Raw genomic sequence first — 23,459 nt, 5'->3', positions numbered from 1 at the left:
TTTCTSCTCAAGCACATTAAAAGCGCAATTAATCGTTGCAGTCTCTCTGCCCATCTGTAATACAGCATGAGGTGACTTTCTCAGCCTTTGAGTGCTGTGGCAGGCTGAGCTTGGAACAGAGACCTTCCTGAGTCTCATCTTGTGATTTAAAGCAGTCCCCAAAGAGCTGGGCTGATTCATTGCTCAGCCCCCACCTGCTGATGGTGTAAGCAAACCAGAGGCGGAGTGTCTCGGGCTCCTGTGCCATCTACCTGGGTGCTTTCCTTTCCAGATCAACCCCAAGCTTTCCTTTTGAGAGATCTGGGTTCATGTGGGGTTTAAGATGTGAAAAAATGGTGGTTGTTCTGCTGAGGACTTGGTGCTCTTACTGCCAGAGAGATGTTACAGCTTAAGCAGTGGGGATTCCCTTCAAGTGATGTCCYTTCCCAGTGATTTATCTGAAAGGTGTTAGCGATGGTGACAAAGCAAGTTCAGACACCTGTGAACAGAGCTGGATGTGTATACCCTTGCTTGTAAGTTTTGTTACAGCTCAGTGTATCCAGGGAGAATTTGGGAGAAGAAGACAAAATTATGGCCCTAGGGCTTATCCCGAGGGCTGTCATTTGTTGTAGTCTAGTGCCACATAAGGATTAGTTTAAATAATGTTTCTCTCAAACTCAGAGATTCACCAGCAAATTACCACAAGGCATTTTGGCAACAAAATAGTTGCACAAAAGTGTTGTAATCCTATACCACTCTACCTAATGATTTTACTGTGGAAGTTCCCAGTGTGGAAATGCCTTTGGACAAGTGTTAGAAAAGGGTTGCACAACACAGGTGAGATAATGGGAAGTGGGATAGACAGAGGGAAGAGTGAAAGTTGCAATGCATGTGGGGTGCAGCAGAGAAGCTTAAGAGCAGAATTTAACTGGGAGCTAGAGCTGCAGATAAATATTCTGATTCTGCATGGGGTGTCTGGAAATCAGTTTTTACAGCAAGGTCATGTTTGCAAAGGGAGAATAGAGCCACCAGCTGGCAAATGCAGCCCAGAGGCTGTGAACAGAGGTTACCAGAGCTTTGCTGCTTGAGGGTGCCGGGCTCCTGCAGAAATGCAGGCAGCACAGCTTGGGGATGGAGGGAATGTGGCATAAGATGGGAAGGGACAGAGTCTCTGTTTAATTCAGCAGGATTCATCAGCATCACATCCCGGGTCTCAGCCCTGTAAGTGGTGTTCTGCACTACATGTGGGGCTAGAGATGTTATGGCTGATCTGCAGAAGACTGATCTGAGGTCTGAAACAGCCAAGAGGCTGTCATTTTGATTAAGGTGGGTTAGTAAAAGTTACTTAGGCTTCTGAATCCATCCTTTGAACTGTTGGCTTGACAAGCATTCCTGATAAGCATTCCAAGTCTTTTCCTGATAAATCTTATTTTCATTAATGTATTTACATATCTGTATGTGCGTCCATACATGTACATGCATATGAACACACAGATGTGTGAAAGCACACATCTAGGTTTGTGCTTTCTCCTGGGTTCAACGAGAYTCTCTGCCACCCAGGCAGGGGAACGTGTCTCATCTGCTCAGCTGTGGCAGTGAAGTCTCAGCAGTCACTTTTGGCATTCCATGATGCCTGAGTGATGGAAGGCGTCTCAGCAGGCCTGCAGAAGGGGAAGATGGGAGAAGCTGAGGGATTTGTCCATATTTGTGCCATCATATTATTCAAATACACATGTTGCTTCTGTTTGGACAGTAATAATCATTTTAACAAAGTACCAGCATGCTGGAAAGACAGAAGAGATGAAAAAAGAGRGCAGCTTGCTGTATGTGCAGTGCTGCCTGGGTGTTGGGTGGCCGTGGCAGGCTGTAAGGTGCAGCAAGAGCAGTTATTTCTCACCAGCCCTGTGTCCCCTCTCATGTCCCTGCTGCTTGGTCAGTGCATTGTGGTGACACGGGTTTATAAAGGCCGATCTCAAAGGCAGATCTTCTCCACTGCCTGAGCCCMGCCTGCCCCAGGTTGGTACTGCTGGTGGATTAAGCAAGCAAAAATCTGAGCGCTTCTCTTGCCCTGGTGATTKGGTCTAGAGCATTTTGGTCATGCCAAATGAATGAAAATTATTTTTAGAAAAGTAGTCTTCGAAGCTGAGCTAACCTTGAGGAAAAAGTGGGTGCTTGGTTCAGCTTTAACASGTTGTGCAAAATTTATTCTTGCTTCAGAAGACTCTCTGAGGCCATTGCTTTAAACCCTTTGATCATCTCCTCAGTGGTTTGTGCATTTTTGTTATATTCCACTAATGGGATCTAGAGCWGTGATGCCAGAATCACCTGAAAGCATTCTAGCAAGCTGGGTAAGTATCCCAGGGGACTGTCAGTGAGATACCAACTCTTAGACACATTTGTGGGTTTCTGTATTTCTTGAAGTGCAACGGGAGTTTCCCCCTCAAACAAGCTCAGGTGTCCTGTTGGGCTGTGCAGTCACCTTCAATGCATCTCAGCCACTTCTCTGATCACACAAACCCTTTGGAGTAGGGAGCCAAGGGCTGTTTGCACAGAACTTCAGAGCTGAGGCTTTTTTCTTTATAAAATCCTGTTCTGTGAGAGCTTGTCTCTTCCTGCTGCTTATCAGGGCTGCAGTGGGGATATGGGTGCTGTTTGGGGTCATGGAATTTTTTAACATTGTTTTGGGAAATTTCTTTCTGTGTACTTTTCCACTGCRCTGGTCTTCACTCATTTTCCTGGCCAGACTGGCAGTAATTTGGAGCCATAGATGGAGAAATTTCTAGAGATTATGGGGACCTCTGGTCCTGCAGAGGCTGTTCCCTCTGGCTCAGGGCTGAGACAGGCTGCTATTTAGTACGGGAAAGACTTGTTTTTCCTGCAGTGTATGCTCTGCCTGTTCTAGGGATGTGTGTTAATAGCTGTACAGAGCTTCAGGGCCCTTTCTGACTGCTTGGTAGTTATCCCAGCCCCCTGCAAGGTAAATCATAGTAATCAGGATTATTTTAGACAGGCATAGAGCAGTTCCAGTTTGACCAGGTCCCTGCTATAGCTGCTTGCAAATACTCCTCTCTGGGAGAGACAACAGCAGGAAATTTTTAGTCTCAACTGGTGCAGGAGGGTCCACCCCAAAAACACTCCATATTCTGCTTCTCACTGTCTAGAGCTGCTCATCCCAACCAGACCAAAGATTTTTAAATAGTAGTTGATATCAGTCACCCAGGAAATGGGGAATATTGCTCCATATTATATCTCCTAAGACCTCTGTGACTCATTCCCAGAAGTGTCTGGCTCTTCTCCTTTGTGGCTTAAGAGGTGGGAGAAGCCTCCCTGGGCAGCATTAGGAGATGGGGTACTGCTCCTTTCTCTCTTTACCTCTTTTTTCCCCTCCACAGCTCCTGCTCAGGCCCAAATCATCCATGCTGGGCAGGCGTGCGTGGTGAAGGAAGACAACATCAGTGAGCGCGTTTACACAATTCGGGAGGGGGACACGCTGGTCCTGCAGTGTCTGGTCACGGGACACCCCCGGCCACAGGTGAGCTTTCAGTCTTGCCCGTTGCTTCCCATGGCACTTGTAGTGTCCACGTAGAGGAGAATTGTGGGCAGTGGGGTGTCCAGCTTTCTCCTGCATGATGGAGCCAGGCAGGGATGCCCCRTTGTGCAAACACTCGCTTGTGAAGCTACAAAGCATTTCAGCTCACTWTCATGGAAAACAGGTCCCCAAAGCTTTGCGGAAGCTTACTAAGACCTTCTACTTGTCTTCACTATGTGAAGTCCCTCCARAAAATGAAAGAGCAGACTGATTTCATTATACAGTGCACCTTCAAATCTTTAACACTCTCACTGCCAAGTAGGAACAGCCTAGAAAAAGCTTCCCACGTGTGCTGGCTGTAGTAGTAGGTCCTTTATGRTCCATCAGCCTCTCAGCTTCTCTGGAAGTACAGCCAAGGGGATGCTGCTTGGGGGAGTTTCGGGAGCTGTTGGCAGTGCATTTTACTGTGCCCTGTGCAGAGGCTGTTGTCCATTGCTTTATGGCCACCAAGCAGAGGCAGATTCAGACTTGCAGCCCTGGACACATCGATGCTGTGGTCAGACACGGTCCAGTGGGGAGGTACAAAGCTGAGCTTACCTAATGGTTGCAGTCCTTGCCCGGGGTGTCCAGAGGCTTGCACAGCCTCAAGCCCCATGCAGCCTCCTCAGCTCCCTTCAGATGTTCAAYGAATACACAGATACACAACTTCARTGTTAGTGCAGATGTGTCCATAGARATAYTGGACCAGAGCATGGGTCTGCCAGCTCTGGGACAGTGGCATCTGGTGCTCAGTGCAAGGCTGGATGTATCAGAATACATTCAAGGGAGCCACATCTGATATGGCTTAGCCCCCTTCCTCAATCCTGCCAAAGATATTTGTGGTGAGAAGCCATGCATCTGTTTATGCCAGTCAATGCCTCTGTGGACTTGCTTGTGAGGAGCCTCTTGGTGAAGAGGTGATGACAAAGGTGAGGAWTTGAAATGATTTTTCCATCAAGAGAATATCCTGAAAACAATAAAAAGAAAATTACCTGAGCCAAGCCAGCAAAAATAACCAGCCTAGGCTTGTGACAGTAATAGGCAAATGATACCTGTGTGCATCAGAAATGAGGAATATAGTAGCACTGGCCCTGCCTAAGGTTGCTGAATATGTGGAGGGGTCCTGGGAGGTTGTAGGGATTTGAGCCTGAGTAGCTAGAGAGATTTCTGGAGCTCTGCCCACAGCATGCTAGTGGGCAACACTCAGGCTTGTTGTTGCTCAGACAGGAGACTCCCAAGCTTGGAATGAGGTGTGACCGGGGAGATTGGAACCTGCACACATAAAATGTGGCATGCATCCTGCTTCTGCCTTGCCTCCTAATGGATTGATTTCTTCCCCAGCTAAGCTCTTATCCTAACCTTTGTTTAATCTTCTCTTTCTCTCTTCTATCAGCCAGTCATTAAAGCATGAAAATGTAGCCAAAATACTTAAATGAGATGGTGATTGAAAAGATTAAAAAGCTGGCTGAAGTGTCCTTCCAAACAGGAGACTCTGAGAGTCTTGGGACCCTCTGACAATTTCATAAACAGAGGCTGAATAAATCTATGGTCATTAGTTCCCAAAATCTGCTCAGCCTGATGCTCTGGGAGTGGGATATAGACACRCCTGCTCTTTCTGGAGCACCAGCATCAATGAGGTGATGGCAGTGAGCTTTAGGCAAAGTCTGGCAGTGGTTGAGGTATTTGGTCCATATAGTCTATGGCTAATGCTGAATGAAAGTCTCTCTTCTTTCTGCTGGCTGATCTTGCTGGCTCTCAGTCCCAGTCTAAATTGTCACCAGAGTAGGAGGCTGGCAGTCACCAGGCTTTGGAAGGGAGGCTGCAGATGTAGAAAACCAATGGGCAGGGAAAAGCTGTCTTTCTCTTTCATTATCTGGAGTGCATAAAACAAGGGGGAGTTAGTACTGCCCCTGTGAGGGCTGTACCTCATTCCACTGTAGAGTAACTCTTCAGTCTTGGACATTGCTGTCTTCTTGCCACCATTCACCGTGAAATATCACGCAGCTCCATTGCCCCTGCAAGCCAGGATCTTAAGACATACAAGGACAAAGAAGTGAAAAGATGTTTTGAAATCTGAAGGGATTCTTTTCTTTTTCTGTATCTTTAAAAAYAGAGGAAAAGCTTGTGTACTGCAAAAGGATGACTTACAAAAATAAAATACGCAGGGGCTCCCAGTGGGAAAAGGGCAAGAGTCAGATAGCAACTGCATTTTCTCACTCATAGAAAAGCAAAAAGCAGGAATAGCCTTGCTGTTCAGGAAAAGATGAGTGTGGACTGCAGTAAAAGCTTCGTAGCTGTGAGCTGATGTCTGCTGTAGTGTCATGGCCTACCAGCYACATGGGGTCTCAAGGCTGGATTCTGAAAGTCCTGTGCTGTGCAGATGATGGCATAAAACTGAGCAAGCTGCTGGGTTTGCAGGATCAGAGCAGGAGTGGTAAATATGCCATGTGTGTATGGGTGAGCTGAGGGGTTGTCCTGTACTCTTGGGCATGGGGATTGGTGATGGAGCAGAATCAGCAGCTGAGCCTGCTGAGACATACTGAGATCAGTAGTTGAACTTTGGTAASTCTGGCAGTGCTGCAGAACCTCTTTATGGAAAGAGCTAAGGAGGAAAGGGAAGAGCTCTGCTGAATCTTGGGATCTCTATTTTGTGTCCCTGATTTAATTTTTCTTGCTCCCCTCATGCAGGTGAGATGGACCAAAACTGCTGGCAGCGCGTCGGACAAATTCCAAGAGACGTCAGTGCTTAACGAGACCCTTCGGATTGAGAAGATCCAAAGGCTGCAGGGGGGCCGCTATTACTGTAAAGCAGAAAATGGGGTTGGGGTCCCTGCCATCAAGTCCATCCGAGTAGATGTGCAGTGTAAGTCGTTTAGCGGCAACCCAGACCTTCCCACAGTTCTACTGCATGTCTCTGCCTCGCTGCGGGGCCAGAGGGAGCTGCATTGCCCTAGGACCACGTGCACAGGATTCGGGAGCAGAGGGACTGGCGTGGTGTCCCCAGGGTCTTTTTTTTTTCCTAGGAGATTAGATCCATTCCTGATAAGTAGAGCTCTGCTGTCCTTGYGAGTCATTCTTTTCCAGGTGCCGTGATGTCTGTCACTGACAGGGCTCCCTAGCTCTTGTCTGGGATGTGGCACTGTGGGTGGCTTCTGCTTTCTTGGTCTTCATTTTGAAGCTGACAGTGCTTGAAGCAAGCAATGTTTCTTGAAGTTGGTAGTGCCCCAGGTATTGGGGGTGCTGCTGAAACCAGTGCTCTGCTCCCATCACTGCTGCTTCCATAGCATGGTGGAAACAGAGCCAAAGACTCTGGAATGCTGAGGAGGCTGAGCTCTGAAAGGGTGAATGTGAAGGTGACTCAGCATTTCTCTGGCTGGTCACAGTGCCCCTCCTTCTTAGGTCCTGAAGAAGCTGCTAGTAGTTTTCTACGTTGGGCTTCAAGTTATGAGGGTTTCTCTTAATGTTTTTTTCTTGAGCTTAATTTTTATTCTTGGGCTGCTGTGGTCAAAAAGGGGGRAAATTAAACTTATGCTGGAAGGCCCATATGGGAGAAATCCAAGATTTAATGTCTAGGCAACTTGAGATTTGTTTTCTTGGAGAAGATTACCATTATATTGTCCTTGACCATCCACTATTCCAGTTTTCTCCAGGCCAATTAACACCAAAACCCTCTCCTTACTCATATTTTCTGAGAAGGCAAGAGGTTGATGCTAAAAAGTTGTGAAGTATGATAAAGCAGCTGAAACTGTCCCTGAACCTGTCATGAGCTATTCCTACACTCCTTCTAGCAAGAAGGTCCTTCCTTCTGAGCTGAGGGGCACTGTGGTTATCTGTCAGCGGAACAAACTCCAGGCATCAAAACTCCAGTACATGACTGGRGTCTGAGCAGATCTTTTTGCTGACAGCAACTGCTGCCTGACTGCTTCCTTTTAGTCCTGCTGTCCAGCCATGCTGTGATGTGACTCTCACAAAATTTGCCACAGACTTGAGCATCCTTAGCTTTTGGCAGGTTCATGATCCACAGTCATATTATGTGACTGAGAGCAGCTCCAATCCCTGCTCCTTCTTTGCCCTACCCTTTATTGGAGTAGTGTTCTGTAGGCACCATCCTGGCTAGGCTGTGGAAATAGATTGCTCCAGCAGCAGCCACTGTGGATAGGATGAGTGTTTTTTTTGTTGGCAATGCATCCTTTTGTTTAGAGAAGCTCTGGCACCCACCCTAGGCCTGCTTGGCTTCTCTGCCTGTTACTTCTCCTACATGTGRTGGAGGCGTGTGATAACGCTCCATTGCAAAGGGAATTGTTTTTCTCGAGCCTCAGTGTGACTCCTATGGCTCTAGGAACAGGGCTGTGCTGTGAATCTCTTCAAGCACTGAGGGTGCTCCCGTGGTGCAGGCTGGAGCTAGAGTGATGTAGTGTCCCGTGGTCCCTCATGCAGCTCTGACCTGTAGAACTGTGGGGCTAATGGGGTGGCCAAGGGCTTTCTCATACTAACATCTACTCTGCAGATGGACTTGGTCCTGCACCTCTGTTCTGCTCACTTGGTTTTTGGGGAGGAGAGACTTTTCTGCTAGTGTTTGCAGTAGGTACAAGGGAACACATGGGAAAAGCCACAGGTTTTGTTGAACGCTCAGCCAGGCAACCTTCAGCTGAATGAACCAGAAAACAACCCCCTTCTTTTCCTGCATCCCATTTTGTAGTTAGAGGTAAGTAATCCCCCTTATGTGTACCCTGGTGTCCTTGGCAGCTGCTGCTAGTCCTCAGTCGTAGTTTGAATATTCGACAGAGATGCACAGAGAGCATCTTTGGTGCCAAGAGGATATTAAATTGGAAATACTAACCTGTGTAGCAAGATACTCTCTTGCCCCAAGTGGGCATCAGTGAGGCTTTAAATTATTGGTTAGATGCTGCTGTTCAGAGTATTTCCATGTGGGAGAGAGAGGAGTAAAGARAAAGAAAGAATGAATGTTTACAAGYTTTTATTGTGTGTGAAACATYCCATGTGATCATCTTCATGAGCAGCCTTGGGCCAGATTTATCATTTGAGCAGCTCACTGACATCAGTGGCATTACTCGTACATCAAGGACATGGATATTGTCGTAGGTCTTATTTTAGCTTGTCTCGTGAGGACTAGACCTAGAGCTGACTGCTATGAAAGGAAGCTGAAGGATTCAAAAGAGGAAAGTTTTAGAAACCAAAGAGAAGGTGTTGTTTTCTGTGTGGGGAGTAGYTGGGAGCCGGGAGACTGGAATGGTGAGCTGCTTTGGTTAGTAAGGGAAGTGTTTTACCTGCTGAGAAACTGAGTCTCAGAAGGATGGCAGCTGCAGAGTCACTTATGTGAAGTTTGAACAAATAAAGGAGAGTTAAGGACAAAGAAGGAGGAAAAGAGGAGAGACTGTGCTCAGGGTTCTGGTCCAAAATAATTTGATGTGAAGTTCAGTCACCCTATGGTCACATGGAGACAGCACTGTATGGAGAGGAGCCTTTTTTTTCCCATCTGCATATGTTTTTCTTCAGCCRTGAGTGTTYTTTGGTTGTTGGGGATTTTTTTTCTCTTGGGATATCTTTTGTGTCTTGTCATTATTCCATTAATGGCTCCACTCATATCTCTGAGCTGTGGTCAAGCAGACAAATTTTAGGTCCCATTACAAYTGCTGTCTGCTGAGCATACAGCTCATTAAAAGATGCAAATCCWCAAGTTGACACTTGTGATTCAGCAGAGAGCATACATTGTTTGCATGACATGCTAGCAGAAACTCATCCCTGCTTCCCTCCTCCTTTCTGGAAGTCAGATCTCCAAACTTACAAATCTGTAAAATAAAATATTGTGAAAACTAGGCAGCATGGGAGGGCAGGAGGTGATGAGCACATTAGCGTGTGCAGGGGACCACGCTGGCAGTGCAAGAGGGTACTGRGTACAAGTACCTCAGTTTCCTTGCAGATGAAGATGGGGTCATAATGCTCCAGAAAATATAGATTCRCTTCAGCTTGAGCTCAAAAGGTGCTTTATAAGACACACTTAAAGACAGAGAGACTGATTTCAGCTTTAGAGGGACACTTCTTGTCAAAATGGACCTTTACATTTAACCTCAGTCTCAAAGTGRCTCTGTGAGGRGAAAGATCCACCTCCTYTRAGRTTTCTCCCAYRCTAYCTTGATGTTCAAACATTGATACCTKCTGCAAATTCATAGAAAATCATCCCTTTTTAGCAGGTGGGCAGCCCTAGGCGGGCAGTATGCTCCATGTGGATGGAGAAAATCCTCTCCCTGCTGGGTTATTGCTTCTGTCCTTGCAAGTGTAGCCASTGATAGCCATTGATTGCAGTGGCTGTGTGCCTGGTGCAGGTATGATAAGGGAATGGAAAAGAGCATCTTCTGTAAAGGGAGAAAACAAAAGAATCTGGTCAGTTTGGGGATGGATAATGGAGCTGCAGTGAGTAAAAGTTGCTGAAGAGGGACAGGCTTTGAAGAAAATACACAGAAGGTATTTAATAGGAAGAGAGAGAAATTATACATACCTATTACAATGTTTTGCATCTCGTATTCCCATGRCTCCCCATGAGATTTGCTCTGTCCAGTTGACTTTCCATCTCATCTCCTTGATATTATTCCTGATCTTTTTCATTTTCATTCCTTGTCTTKAAGGTTTGTCACGTCATTTTTATGAACATCTCAACAGCCATGGGCTTAGCCCCGTGATTTCAGGARGGATTTGGGAACTGGAAAATGGAGAAATTATGATGGAACAGAGCTTTTTGGAATCCTTCTGATCTCACTGAAGTGGAGACTAGTGATTTTTTCTAGGGGGGTGCCATAGTGGAAGGTGAGGCAGCCCACTGCTCTGATACACATGCGGCAGGCAGGTGGTTTGTTTGGGGATTACGTGGGGATCTGCAAACCAGAGGCTGCTTTCTATTCTCTGAAGRTTTGTGTGGTGAGCGGGAGAATTCTGGCTTCTCCTGTGTGTTCCCTTTAGATATTGGTTGTATTACCTGCCCTCAGAGGAGCTCGTAAATCAGCAGAAATTTGTGGAGCTTCCCTTCTCCTCAGTGGTACCTGGAGCATCGTCTGCTCTGCAGGCTGTACGTGCAGACCAAGCTTTGCTAACGAGGGCTGCAACCCTCCTTGCCTCCCTTCCAGATCTAGATGAGCCCCTTCTCACCGTTCACCAGACCATCAGTGAYGTGCGTGGCAGCTTCTACCAGGAGAAGACTGTCTTCCTCCGCTGCACCGTCAACTCCAACCCACCAGCTCGCTTCATCTGGAAACGGGGAGCYGAGACACTTTCTCACAGTCAGGACAATGGTGTGGACATCTACGAACCCCTTTACACACAGGTGAAAATCAGCAAACTGCTGCCAGCTTGTGTTGAGTGTCTTGCTGATGCAGGGCACTGTTATGGATGCTGTTTCCTTTCCTGCATGGATCATGGTGCTGAGGGTGCAGGCTGCTGCAAAGATCTGTCTCCAGAAGGGCTGGAGAGGCAAATTCCCAGGGTACGAGAGGAGCAGAGCAGAAAGAGGGAGCGTGACAGCCTAGGAGGACCTTCCCCTTTTTGTCACTATCCCTGAGAGCAGTGACACAGCTCCTCTAATGAGGTTATGCAGCTGTTGGATTGCTGAGACTAAAATTGGATTTCCTCTGTCTCCCATCACTAWTTTTTTTTCTTAATTGAGTGTCCTGGCTCCATATCTTAGGGAAAGGCTTCCTGCTCAGCAGTGTAAGCGAATGGGGGGTCCATGAGCTTTTCCTAATAACCACAGGTAATGGGAAGCCCAACTGCCTGGGCAGTTCTGACTGTTGTCCTGTGACCAGGTGTCCGCATGGTTTCTCCTGCTCTTGCTCATCTGTGTTGGACTTGCCCAGCACAACCAAATTTGCCCCTAGAACACCACTTTTTTCACAGTAATTAGTCTGCCAATGCAATGGGACACAGAAGGGATTTTTTCTTTTAGCAGGGCACCCTGGGCATGTTACCCTAAGCTGAGCTCGGGCTCTGAATGTCCTTTAGATGATAATCACCCCCAACAGGGCTGTTAGGCAGCWCATGGCAGAGATGGGTGGGAAGGGAGGGCTGAAAGGGCAGTCCCCAGGGCACCTGTTTCATCCCAAGCACCTTCCTGCATTCCCAAAGCTGGGCCCAGAGCACATTCAAGCTGAGTTTGATTTCTGAGCAATGCCCCAGGCARCCTTTAAGTTAATGTAGTCATGTTCATATTTTATTGAAACACGCCGTCTCTGTAGGTCATGGAAATGGGCATCCGAATGGAAATATTCCGGGRGACGAGGAGGGAGGAGAGAGCTGCAGCTCAGTGGCAGATTTGCAGAAGCTCTGTAGGTCAGCACTGCTGTTTGGCCCTGAAGACAGCTTTGTCTGTGTGCTCTGTGGCTTCCAACCAGGACATCCCTGGCCTTAGAGGAAGCCACCATGGGCTCTTCCAGTTTTTACTAGGTTCTGTGTAATCAACAGGAGACACTGCTTAGTGAGGGGATGTCTTAGGACTTGGGATATTTTCTCCAGCTAAATAAGGCATCTGGCAAAAATTCACCATGTTGTAGCATTAATGTTTAAATGACCCAGCGTGCTGCAGCTCCTGTCAGGCAATGCTCCCAACATGAAGGGTCATTCCCAGCTCTGAAAGAGGGTGTCAGGACTGCTGTGCTCAGACAGGCATGCCCTTGCAGTCCTCACCTTAACACCATCATAAGCCTGTAAGTTTGGCTCTGTAAGAGTTGAAGTTAACAAAAACACTCTGGTGCAACACTGTTGGAAGGAAATATCTTGTTGGAATGTTCAACCAAGTACCCATTGCTGGAGTTTGCAGTGTTGTCTTAGAGATGAACCTCAGTGTTGGGTTTGAAAAGGCTTTTACATTAAAAAGGAGGTGAAAGCTCTACTGTTTAAGCTTTTTAAAACTTATTTACACTGAAGGTTTRTACACATATACCTAAATTTACTAATCAATCAACAGGATACCTATGAGCCTGTAAGCAGATGACATGCACATGTAAGTGCCATCATTTGTGTGGCATAGCAACAATTCTCAGGGGACCRGAATTTCCTAGGGTTGTTGGTGTCCTAGGTTTTATTGTTCTAATTTACTCACTTCACATCCTTGTTCTCTGCACATTAGCATTCCCGAGCTCATTGTCCAGTTCCTTGAGATTGTCCTCAGGAGGATTTGTCATGCTGACACCTCCTCACGCTTGCAGGCAGTTATGGAATGGTTTCTCCAAAAGAGATTTAGACAAACGCAAGGAGAGCAACAGCAACAAGCTGTCAGGGGAAGACATACGAGTTGCAGGGTGTGCAGACTATAGGATGCAACTCAGAGCTTTCTGCATTCCATAAATAAAAATCCACAGAGCACATCTATCGTTAATGTAACAACTTGATTCTGTTTCTCTAACAAGCCAGTAACTAATGGAGTGCAGGCAGTGATTTTGTTTGTTACCTTAGAATGAGAAAATGCTATCAAAGTCTCTGCAGTCACTCTGGATTTACATCAGCATAAATGAGATTAGAGTCTGGAGAAGAGGGATCAGAAAGTTTTGGGAGTTTTTGAGTATTTCTCTGAATGTTTTTTTTTCYTCCTGTACTGCAGATTCCTACAGCRTAACTGTTGAACTTGTTGTATTTAGGCCAGCATTAATGCCTCAATCTGCTCTGACTTACTTTGATTTGGCARTGTTGAGTCCCCAGTGACTTCCCTTGGGTTCCTACGTCTCAGGGTCTGTTCTGGGATGTTTAAGGTTTGTCATGTTCTACAAGATATTTCTGGCAGTAGTTGATGAGAAATTATGTCCRGACCTGTTTGGATGTGATTTCAGGTCAAATCAGTCAGTTGCTGCGTGTTTTGAGGAATCCTGGAGGTGAAATTACCACTGCAAACATCTTGTGTTTCCTTTCTATAGAGCTGGGGGGCTTGAAATCTGCATGGTTCTCTATGGTTTTCATGGGAGCTCCTAATAATTTGTAAAGTTTGGGACAGGTTATGGACTTGGAATGCTGATCTGTGCTTTGTACACCTGCGTCTCTTCTCGCCGCTTATTTTTCCAAAATCCCAGGGTGAAACCAAAGTCCTGAAGCTGAAGAACCTTCGGCCTCAGGATTACGCCAGCTACACATGCCAGGTGTCTGTCCGCAATGTCTGCAGTATCCCTGACAAATCCATCACCTTCCAGCTCACAAACACCACAGGTAAGGGGGACATGAAGGGTGCCCGCTGACCCTTCACTGCTCCACAACCATCACTGCTCCAGGAGGATAACACAGCCCTCTGKCCACCCCAGCCCCATTTTCATGGCTGCTGGGATTACAGATCCTCCACGTGGAAGTCTTGTGGCCAGGGCTGCTCTAGTTTCTTGCAGCACTGCATACAACCACTACCTTGGCCAGGCCTGCCATGAGATCATTAAAACAGACTATGTGTAGGTGTTGAAGCACTACGTATTTTCTAATTCATAGACTGTTTTATTTATTTATAATTCTAAGTGACTTTAAAAATAGATTCGATACAGTCTAGAGCAAGGCAATGCTGCAGGAGTTCTTACAAATAATTCATCCATGTGTGACTCCAGCCTGGTTTTCCAGGCTGTGCTCTGAGCAGCTCCCAGGTAACGGGCTCCACTGGTGCCAGTGTTTCTGGAAAGCATATTTCTTCAGTGCTTTCCCAGTAAATAYATTTTGGACTCACATTCATACTGGCAATGCTTGAGAGCTCCTCCTGTTGTGAGCAGCAGATTCAGTCTGATGCCACTTGCTTGATGTGCAATAAGTGAATGAAAACTGAGTGTCACGTATCAAATACTGGCAATAACTGGATTGCAATCTATTAAAATGAAACCACACCAAAACCACATACACAATAAAAAACTCCACCTGCAAAGCCCCCATGTGTGTTGAATATTTGCAAATAATAAGTAAATGTCAGGAAATTGCTTCCAGCCCTGGGGTATTCCATGATCAGAGAGAAAGGCATTGTAGTTGTTTGAATTATTCACCTCTCTAATGTAACACAAAGCAGTTTGCATCCCTTGTGTCGTCTTTGTGCAGTGAAAACAGAACTTTTTTTGATGTTGTTAACTGTTGACGGCATATTGTTGATACTGTTTAAATTATGTTGATTGATCTGCCTTGAGTTCCAAGGTGCTGAACAATAGTTGCCTCATTTTATGGAGGAAGAAGAAAAATAATGAGCTTAAGAAAGGGAATTATAGCTAATGTCAGAAAAAAAGTATTCTCTTTGTAGTAAGATCTCTGAACATGTCTCCAGCAACTCACCCTATTACCTGACTTTCTCTCAGGATGAGACTGTAGCAAATGTTGAAATATTCCCTTTAAAAACTTAYCTTCTGTTCATGATGAAGAAAGGGATCTTATACCGCTCTTCTTCCCTGTGTGCCTTTACCTTTGAAGAGTTAGAAAATCAAATTTCTCTTCATGTCCACTTCCCCTGCCAGCCCAAACACTGGGAAACTACTCTTTGTTTCAATCCAGCCCCTTTACTAAGTGAATGGGGGAAATGTATTTTCAGGTTGTACCTGATGAGAAGTCAGCAATATGGCTTAATTTACACCAGCTTCTTAAGMACATCTATCTAGTTGGTTGTTTTCCCCCTGTTTTTTAATTATAGATGCATATTTATACATAGTTACAGTGGAGCCTGGCACTACAAGCTCAAAGGGGCCATGGAAAATGTGTTCTTAGCAAATTGTATTAAAAGTTGGCAGTAAAAATGAAGCTGGCATTGCRGTGTGAGCAGGGCTTGTGTTAAATAGCATGACTATATTTAACATGAAGTATTATATGGGYTACTTGCCCTGTAGGTAATATTGTGCATAGATGAGGAAATATTTAAATTAAATTCTTGAATTATCTCCTTTTTTTTTGCCTAGGTATTTTCTGTCCCCCTTCCACCTGTGCTTTCACAGCTTCTCTGGGCTGGGCTGTGCCCAGAATCCTGAGCAGCTCCGCTCAGGATGCCTTTGCCTTTACAACTGAGAAGGGCCCAAAGGGTGCTGAGATGCTTGGAAATTTCTCTCACTTAAATATTTATAGTCCCAAGCACTACAGACCTTGAGGTGAATTGGTGGGTCAGGTCAAGTCAGGCAGAGGAACCTTCTCAGCTCATTTGCTGTTCCTCAGCTGGCTCCTCAGTGTCCTTAGGGCAGATCTTAATCTCTGCTAAGGAGATGGGCTTCTCCTGAGCTCTCTCCAGCAGCTTGGGCCTTGCAGCAGGGGATGGGTTCTTTGTCTGCACCCTTAGTGGGAAGCAGATGTCCCYGCTCCTCCTCTGTTGTGCTGCTCTTGCCTGGCTCCAGAGCAGCAGGAGGACCAGCTCAGCAGCAGGCTGCCATCTCCTGCTCCAGCAGGGTCAGCCTGATGTTTCCCCYTTCCTCAATTTCTGCAAAACTAAGCAGCCCAGCTGGTTAATTCTCCTGCAGTTTTACTGCAGCAAATTGGACTTCAAAGGGAATTGAAAGCGATTCTTTGTTTTTAATGGTCCCCTCGCTGCTCGGCAGAATCCGCCAGCAGGTTTCCTGAGCCAAGAACAAAAGGAATTGCCACAGGTTACAAATAAATGAGATTCATCTCCTGCATAACAATGTCTGCGGTCTGTTAACCTCTGTCTGCAGACAGGAGTGGGAGTGGGGAGTGTAGCCCACGCAGGATGCCACAGCCAGGGCTCCATTTTGGGGCACATCACGGGAGCTTGCTGCCTGGAGCTGTGCAGGTGGCAGGTTTGGGGTTCCCCTGCCTCCCATGCATGCACACAGCCTGCCCTGATGCAGGGCTTGCATCAGCGTGTCACCTTTTAACACGTGTCCTTGCCCACAGCTGGGCAAGGTGAGCGTGGGCCAGATAGGTGCACATCAACCCAAAATCTGCAAGAGACTGCAGGACCTCTGGTCTAGGCTCTGACACTTTCTCTGTGGACTTAGGCTGGTCTCAGGTTGCCTCTGACAGGGATGCATGGAGATTCCCAGGCAAGCTGTTGCATCTGTCAGTTTGTGCGCTGTGAACCTGAGACCAGTTTGGTGTCAGAGGGCAGACACAGCTGTTTGGTGTCAGCTTCGGGGCTTCATATATCTCATGAAACCACCTGGAGCTTGGTGAGGATGTACAAATCCTTCTTTTACCATTTCATATGCATTAACCCTTGCACACTGTTTATAAGATTTCCTCAAAGTGACCTGTCAAAGTCACTCTGAGTGCAGTCTGTGGCCTCCCAAAATTTAAAGGCTCCAACCACTGACCTCAAAATGGCCAGTGGAGGTAGCCATTTGGAAGAGCCCCCTTCTTCCTTAGCCTAAGTGGCCATCTCTGACACAAATAGCATGTGCAGTGGCCAGGGAGGACATTATATTCAGTGCACCAAAGCAATATCCAGTGTGGCAGTAGTGGTGCTACTAAATTATGGCACTTGTGCTGAGGAGAGAATACCTCCTCGCCTTGTTTGTATGGGCTGTAATTCAGAGATCCAACACAAATCCAGCACAGCTCATTAACACAGGGTCCAGGGAGAGAAGAGGCAGAAATAATGATGCTGTTAAATCAGGCTTCATGAATATGGAACAATGTGTTATTTTGCATTATTATGGCTGTTACTTAAAACATACTCCCTGCTTTTGTGCTGGGGACTGCTACTTTCTTAGCTCTGTGTGGATGGAGCCAGTGATGGTGCTGGTGGAGGCTTTGAAAGACTTTTCATGGAATGAAATAGAGTATACAAAGTGCAGGATTTTGGATTAGTTCCTGGAGYGGGCTGTAGTGAGAAGGGTGCAGAAATAAAATAAAACAAAAAAAAAGACAGGTACCAGGGCTTTCAAAGGAGAGGTTGTCTAGACACTTCAAATCAGTCTCAGCTCAGCTGGACATGAAAGAGMATCCCTGTGATTGTGATAGCTCCCAGGTGTATAGAAAAGCCTATTAGACACCTGAGGAGGTGAAAGAGATTAAGAGAAGGTTCAGAGCTGCTGTTCATGGTCTTTTATGGTGTAGACAGGTCCTGGTCCTCCATAACAGTCTCTGAGCTGCAAGGACTAAGCTGTAAACAGTCTCTAGCTGCCTGGCAAAGCCTTTGCCTCTTAAAGTTGTCTAGCGGGGTGTGAGATATAGAGAGGAATGTCATGGGATATCTGAGGATAGCTTTTCTTAATGATAAACYTTCCCTAAAACTCCCTCCTTAGGATGGAAACTCTGAATGAGAGGAGTTAAATCCTAGCTGGYCTTGAGCAGTGGTTGGATTCCAGCAGGCTTCTCTGAGCCCATCCTTTCTCCTTCACCCCTCCACCCCTCCATCAAGGCTACAAAGGCTTCCACTGCCCTGATACCTGGYTCAGCTGTTTGCATCAGGAGTAAAGAAACTTCAAGGCTTGGGTTTTTCACTGCCTGATGTTTTCTGTTTGCCACCCCTGTATGTGCAGAGTGGGTTTAACAGGTTTTTCTTCTCMTCTGCATCCTAAGCCAGAGAGAGCCTGCACTGCTCATTGATAAAATGCCATAGCTACTTTGTGCCCCAGTCCTAAGCACTGCTGGTGGAGTGTTTTTTGGGGTAGTGGGAGGCCCTGCCTGTACTGTTTCCTGGCCATAAGAGAGCAGAGTGTTTGTACTTACAGGTGTGGTAACGATCATGCTTTAGATTCATAAACATCTTGTATTTGTAATCATTCATAGATCCTTCTAGCTGTTTCCACTCAAACCAGCCATCATCAAGAACAAACCATAAAAACTATGAAGCTGTGCACAGGCAGGTGGATGGTTCTTTTCCAAGCTCAGAAGTGTCCCTCTTTGTGCTTTTCCAGCCCCACCTGCTCTGAAGCTGTCTGTCAATGAGACACTGGTGGTCAACCCTGGTGACAACGTCACTATGCAGTGCTCTCTGACGGGCGGTGACCCACAGCCAGAAGTGGTTTGGTCTCACTCTCCTGGCCCAATGCCTCCCAACAGCCTTGTGCAGGGAGGCAACCTCACCATCTGGAGGATCCGTGTGGAGGACTCGGGCTACTACAACTGCACGGCCATCAACAACGTGGGCAACCCGGCAAAGAAGATTGTGAACCTGCTGGTGCGGTGTAAGTCGCTGTTTTTCCCAGAGCATGTGTTTTCGGGGAGCAGGGGAATTGCATTCCTCCTGGCTGTTCTTGTACAGCTGAGGGCGAATGTGATATTTAGTAGTAATTAATATTCTGGAGAAGTGCCTGKGCAAGTTTCTCTGTTCCCAGACCTGGGGCTGTGCAAGCACTGCCTGCAGCTTCATCCTGGGCTGGAGCATGATCCTAGACTGGAGAACGATCCCAGACTGCCAGATTGAGGGGAACATTTTGGGACATTGGGACATTTTGTGGGAATGAAAGTGGGAGAGGTCTTTGGGCAGATTTTGCATGGAAATGTTGCCTTCCTGAGGAGCAAAGAACTGTATTCCTGTCCCATAACTTTCCTGTCCCATATACTTTTCTATCCCTAACCCATTTTTCACTTCTGTTCATCTCAGCCATGAAGAATGCCACATTCCAGATCACCCCTGATGTGATCAAAGAGAGCGAGACCATCCAGTTAGGCCAGGACTTGAAGCTCTCATGCCATGTAGATGCTGTCCCCCAGGAGAAGGTTGTCTATTCCTGGTACAAAAATGGGAAACCAGCCAGGTTCTCAGACCGGCTRCTCATCACCCGCAATGACCCCGAGCTGCCCCCTGTGACCTGCAGCTTGGAGATCATTGACCTGAGATTCAGTGACTATGGCACCTACCTGTGCATGGCTACCTTCCAGGGAGCGCCCATTCCTGACCTCAGCGTGGAGGTGAACATCTCCTCAGAGACAGGTGAGACACCCTGTGGCAGGTGGGGACCTCAGGGGTGTGTTTGGTGTCCCTCGCTGCCCCACATCCCCATGCCTCTGGCTTTTTTTGAGAACCTCACACTMATGTCTTGAATGCCAGTAGAGAAAGGTCTTCCATCCTCAGGCAAGCGCTTGGCTGAGAGTGGAGATGGGTGATTGTTACAACTTCTCTGCCAGATGTGTGATGCACCTAGAAGATCTCGCTTTATGTTTTCTSTCTTTGAAAAGTCTGAAGTACAATCCACTCCAGTCGTAGCCACAGAGACAGCTCTACAGTGTGATTGTTCAAAGAGACCTCTACACTGTGAAGGAAGGGAGAAGKGGTGGTATTTCAGCAAATTTCAAGTGTCTCTTTGCATGGAAGGGAGTAAGTGAAAAAGAAAGCTGCTRTTTCTTCTTTTTGGCATTGTTTTTGAGGAATGTACCATTTTTCAGAGTTGTGTCCAGGATACTGGTGTCATCTGTCATGGCAAATTCTGTGAAGAGTTTTGGTGTTTACTGGATTGCAAATGCAGTCTGTCTTGGGCACTCTCTGTAGGGGTCCCACTGTTAAAAATGCCTCCCCCCTTAAAATCCAGGTCAAAGCTTCACCCCATGGCTTGGTGAGGACAGGACCAATGTGTCAGTGTTTGTCAGTCACTTTGRGGACTGACATACCGAGTCTCAGGACTGTCTTTCTGTTTCTGGGGAAGTGGTGGGTCCATCTGTGCTCTCCATTAAATCCATGTCCTTGTGCTGCCTTTCCAGGACCATGAGGGTACAGCACAGAGCAGCACTGGGTTAGTAATCTGATGGAAGACTCCTCACAGGAGTYGACTGCCCATAGATTTTGACCTGCACCTTCACAGAAGGTTTCTTCTCAGTCCCTGGTTGTGCTRGATCCATAGGCCAGGCTGATCCCAGTCTCGATTCTGGATGCTGCTCAGTTCAGCTTGCCAGCAAAAAGTGCTGCAACTGCTTTGGATGCTTTGGGAACCTGTGCTGTTCCATCAGAAACACTGGGGCCAGCCTGCTCCCAATAGGACTTCATCCAGTGCTCATTAACAGCCTGGAGATTGAGTCCTGACCATGCCATGGGCACTAAACACTGAAGAATGAKCCTTCCTTTCTCTGGGCACAGTGGAAGGTGGGAGCCTCTCCATATGCCAACTGACACCAGCCCTGTCATACCAACAGGGAACAAAGTCAGGGGAACTCCATGATCCTGGTGCAGAACTGGCCCTCCCATCCTCCTGTGGCTGCTACCAGCTGGAACAATCCTTTTTGCCCAAGATCATTAGACGGCAGAATGCAGATGTGTTTAAGACTGCAAGGGCAGGAGGCTGTGAAGGGCTGGGAGGCCCTGKATGACCCCGCCAAGAGGCTTGGCAGTGTCTGTCACTGCAGGTATTGGTCCAAGCACCAGCCAGTTGTGCCTTAAAGGAGGTGTCTGCAGTGACAAGTTGCCCTGTGCCTGTCTGGAGGAGAGCGAGTCCCATATGCTCATGTGGATGCTGCCAATGAGGAAGGGAAGGAGGGCAGCCTGGGGCGTTAGAAGACTCTCTTTGGCAGCCTGGGCCAGTGGGACCATTTTGTGTCTCAGGGAATGAGAGCAGCCATCCCTGCTGGAGCAGCCCTCCATGCAGCAGCAGAGATTATCCAATATGCAGCATCCCCACAAACAGCAACGAGCCATGGCTGACATGTGATTCCCATATGAAACACCAGGTTTTCCCCAGACCACAGGATCAGAGCAAGAGGACAGCAGCAGTGGCTCCATGTTTCCCCACTGAGCAAAGCCTGAGCTTGTCAAAGTGGCTGTCTCTACTAAGCAGTTCTGAGAAAATAGCTTTAATTTAAAAAAAAAATCTTCAAATGCAATTTACAGCTTTTCCTGTGGAGAAAATTGCTGCTCGCCAGGTGAGCGGCTGCCGGCAGCGTCAGCACTGAAAGTGCTGCTCTCCCTTCACACCGTGCAGGACAGGGTGTGATGAGATTCCCCAGCCCACAGGAGACCTGCAAATTAAAAATGTGGCTGCCCTGTTGCATAGGGAGGTCACTGCAGAGGGAGATTAGGCTGGATCCATCCTAAATTAGCTCACAAAGAGCTGCAGGCTGTAACATGCACAATTACCGAAGCACGCTGTCCTTTGCYGGAGCTGAATTGAGCTAATGTTGGTCAGACCAGCTTGTTACAGCTTCTGTAGTCCTATAGTTTGATTTAAATGGAAACGAAGTGCATGGCCCTTGCAGTTATGGAAGTGTCAATCCAAGTGTTACCACTGTCAGCAGGAAAGGCTGAAAAAGGAGCTTTCAGAAAAGATTGYGGCCATATTTACCTCAGCTGAACTGTTGACTCGAAAGTCTAACAAAAATAAATTGTCAATATTGCATGTGGTTTAGCACAAGAATACCCTTCCTAGGTTATTGGTGGAGTTGGGGATGTGAAGAGCAAATCTCTTCCCACTGACATCCCTGTACCCTGTAAAACACTGGACTGCATTTCTTTTGAGCTTTATCAGTAAAGTTTAGTTTGTCAGTTGATAGCTGGATCTTTCTTTGAGTGTTATATGCCTCCAACTCTAGCCTCAGCTCAGCAGCAATTCTGCTGGGAATTCAGCAAGTGACCATTGCTGTGACCAATCTCTCTCAAATGAGCCAGAGGTTTATTGGTGTGAGAAATTCACAGTGCATTCACCAATAAAAGCAAAATAGATAATAAAAGTAAAATACSCGATAAAAGTAAAATAAGCAAAGAYGCTTCACAGAGCTGACTCCTTGCTGTGGTTTAGGAACAAACAGGGATCTTGGACCTCTGAGAMGGCTGGAGATGGGATCTACAAGCAATGACCTTTAAGTCTCGGGTTTGGTCTGACCTGGATAAGGGGACTAGATACCTCGGGAGATATAACTTCTATTTCTTGGCCAAAAGACTGCAATTCCACTTGAGAAATTCACTGACCAGAAATTGAGAAATGGGTCAAAGAGGCTTTTGCCTTTGTGTTCCTTGATGGCTATCCTTGCTTCTGGATAACATTTTGGAAACAGGGATGGGAGCCTGGAGTGTGCCCCAATACAACTGTCACTTGCCATTGATGCTGGGATCCATTGTTGGAAAGGCTGGGATTCTCCGTGGTACCTTGCAGCTCCAGACCCTGTAGGATAAATTGCATGGACACTGTGTTTTTAGAGGGGTTGCAGTGTGTCAGTGGGAAACCTTTGGAGTTTGAGGCTGTTCGTTTGACTCAGAAGCATCTGAAGGATATTCCTTACTTACTGAAAACCCAGTGTAAAATAACTCCTTTCTTGTCTCCGTTTTAGTGCCACCAACAATCAGTGTCCCTAAGGGTCAGTCCACCATCACCGTGCGGGAAGGCTCCAGGGCCGAGCTGCAGTGCGAGGTTCGAGGAAAGCCAAAGCCACCCATCATCTGGTCCCGGGTGGATAAGGAAACTCCCATGCCTTCAGGGACAATGACAATGGAGACATACGATGGGAAGCTGCACCTGGAGAGTGTGAGCCGAGAAATGAGYGGGACCTATAAGTGTCAGACAGCCAGGTACAATGGCTTTAACATCAGACCCCGGGAAGCGCTGGTGCAGCTCAACGTGCAGTGTGAGTAGAACCCTACKGTTCTGGAGTGCCTGCCTGAATGTYTGTRTACACACAAGCCTGGGGGCTAAGCAGAGCTGACCTTTCTTACTGGGCTGGGCAGACACATCTCTTTTGTGTGGGGACTTTTGAGCAGTTCATCTTTAATTGGTCAGGCTACACAGGGCTAAGGGCAGGGTACCAGATGGCAAGCATGTTGCAAGTGGAAGGGAGAGGTGGTGTGTGTGTTTGTGCAATGGTTTCTATTTCTGTGTCAGAGGATGAGTGCAGCTTTACGAGGTGTGTTTATGTGCTTTACATGTGCGTAAAGTACCTTCAGAGTATGTTAGTAAGTTTGTAAAGTCCAGCAGTCAGAAGGCAGCAAGTGAATGTTATTTAGACCATTTCCACACCACAACCCTTTCTTCAATTTACTTACCCCTGGATATGCCTGAATCATTCTCCCTGAAAAGCAGTGCCAGGCAGACCTAATGAGGAG

The 23,459-nt window shown here is 47.0% G+C and overlaps 1 protein-coding gene across 1 annotated transcript in view; it reads left to right on the top strand.

Annotated features, from left to right (window-relative positions):
* MDGA1 (MAM domain containing glycosylphosphatidylinositol anchor 1) overlaps window positions 1-23,459 on the top strand; it is a 137,265-nt gene that overhangs the window by 43,809 nt on the left and 69,997 nt on the right. Inside the window, exons 2-8 of the mRNA XM_057370903.1 lie at window positions 3,372-3,511; window positions 6,236-6,410; window positions 10,687-10,883; window positions 13,615-13,747; window positions 18,355-18,624; window positions 19,044-19,373; window positions 22,691-22,984. Coding sequence (XP_057226886.1) covers window positions 3,372-3,511; window positions 6,236-6,410; window positions 10,687-10,883; window positions 13,615-13,747; window positions 18,355-18,624; window positions 19,044-19,373; window positions 22,691-22,984 — 1,539 coding nt within the window. The remainder of the gene's footprint in view (window positions 1-3,371; window positions 3,512-6,235; window positions 6,411-10,686; window positions 10,884-13,614; window positions 13,748-18,354; window positions 18,625-19,043; window positions 19,374-22,690; window positions 22,985-23,459) is intronic.

Source organism: Malurus melanocephalus, unplaced genomic scaffold (genome assembly GCF_030028575.1).
Source record: "Malurus melanocephalus ecotype Western Australia unplaced genomic scaffold, MMel_1.1 scaffold_5, whole genome shotgun sequence".
Lineage (NCBI taxonomy): Eukaryota > Metazoa > Chordata > Aves > Passeriformes > Maluridae > Malurus > Malurus melanocephalus.
The sequence above is the reverse complement of the archived record's forward strand: the minus strand, read 5'-3'. Positions and strand labels throughout refer to the sequence as shown.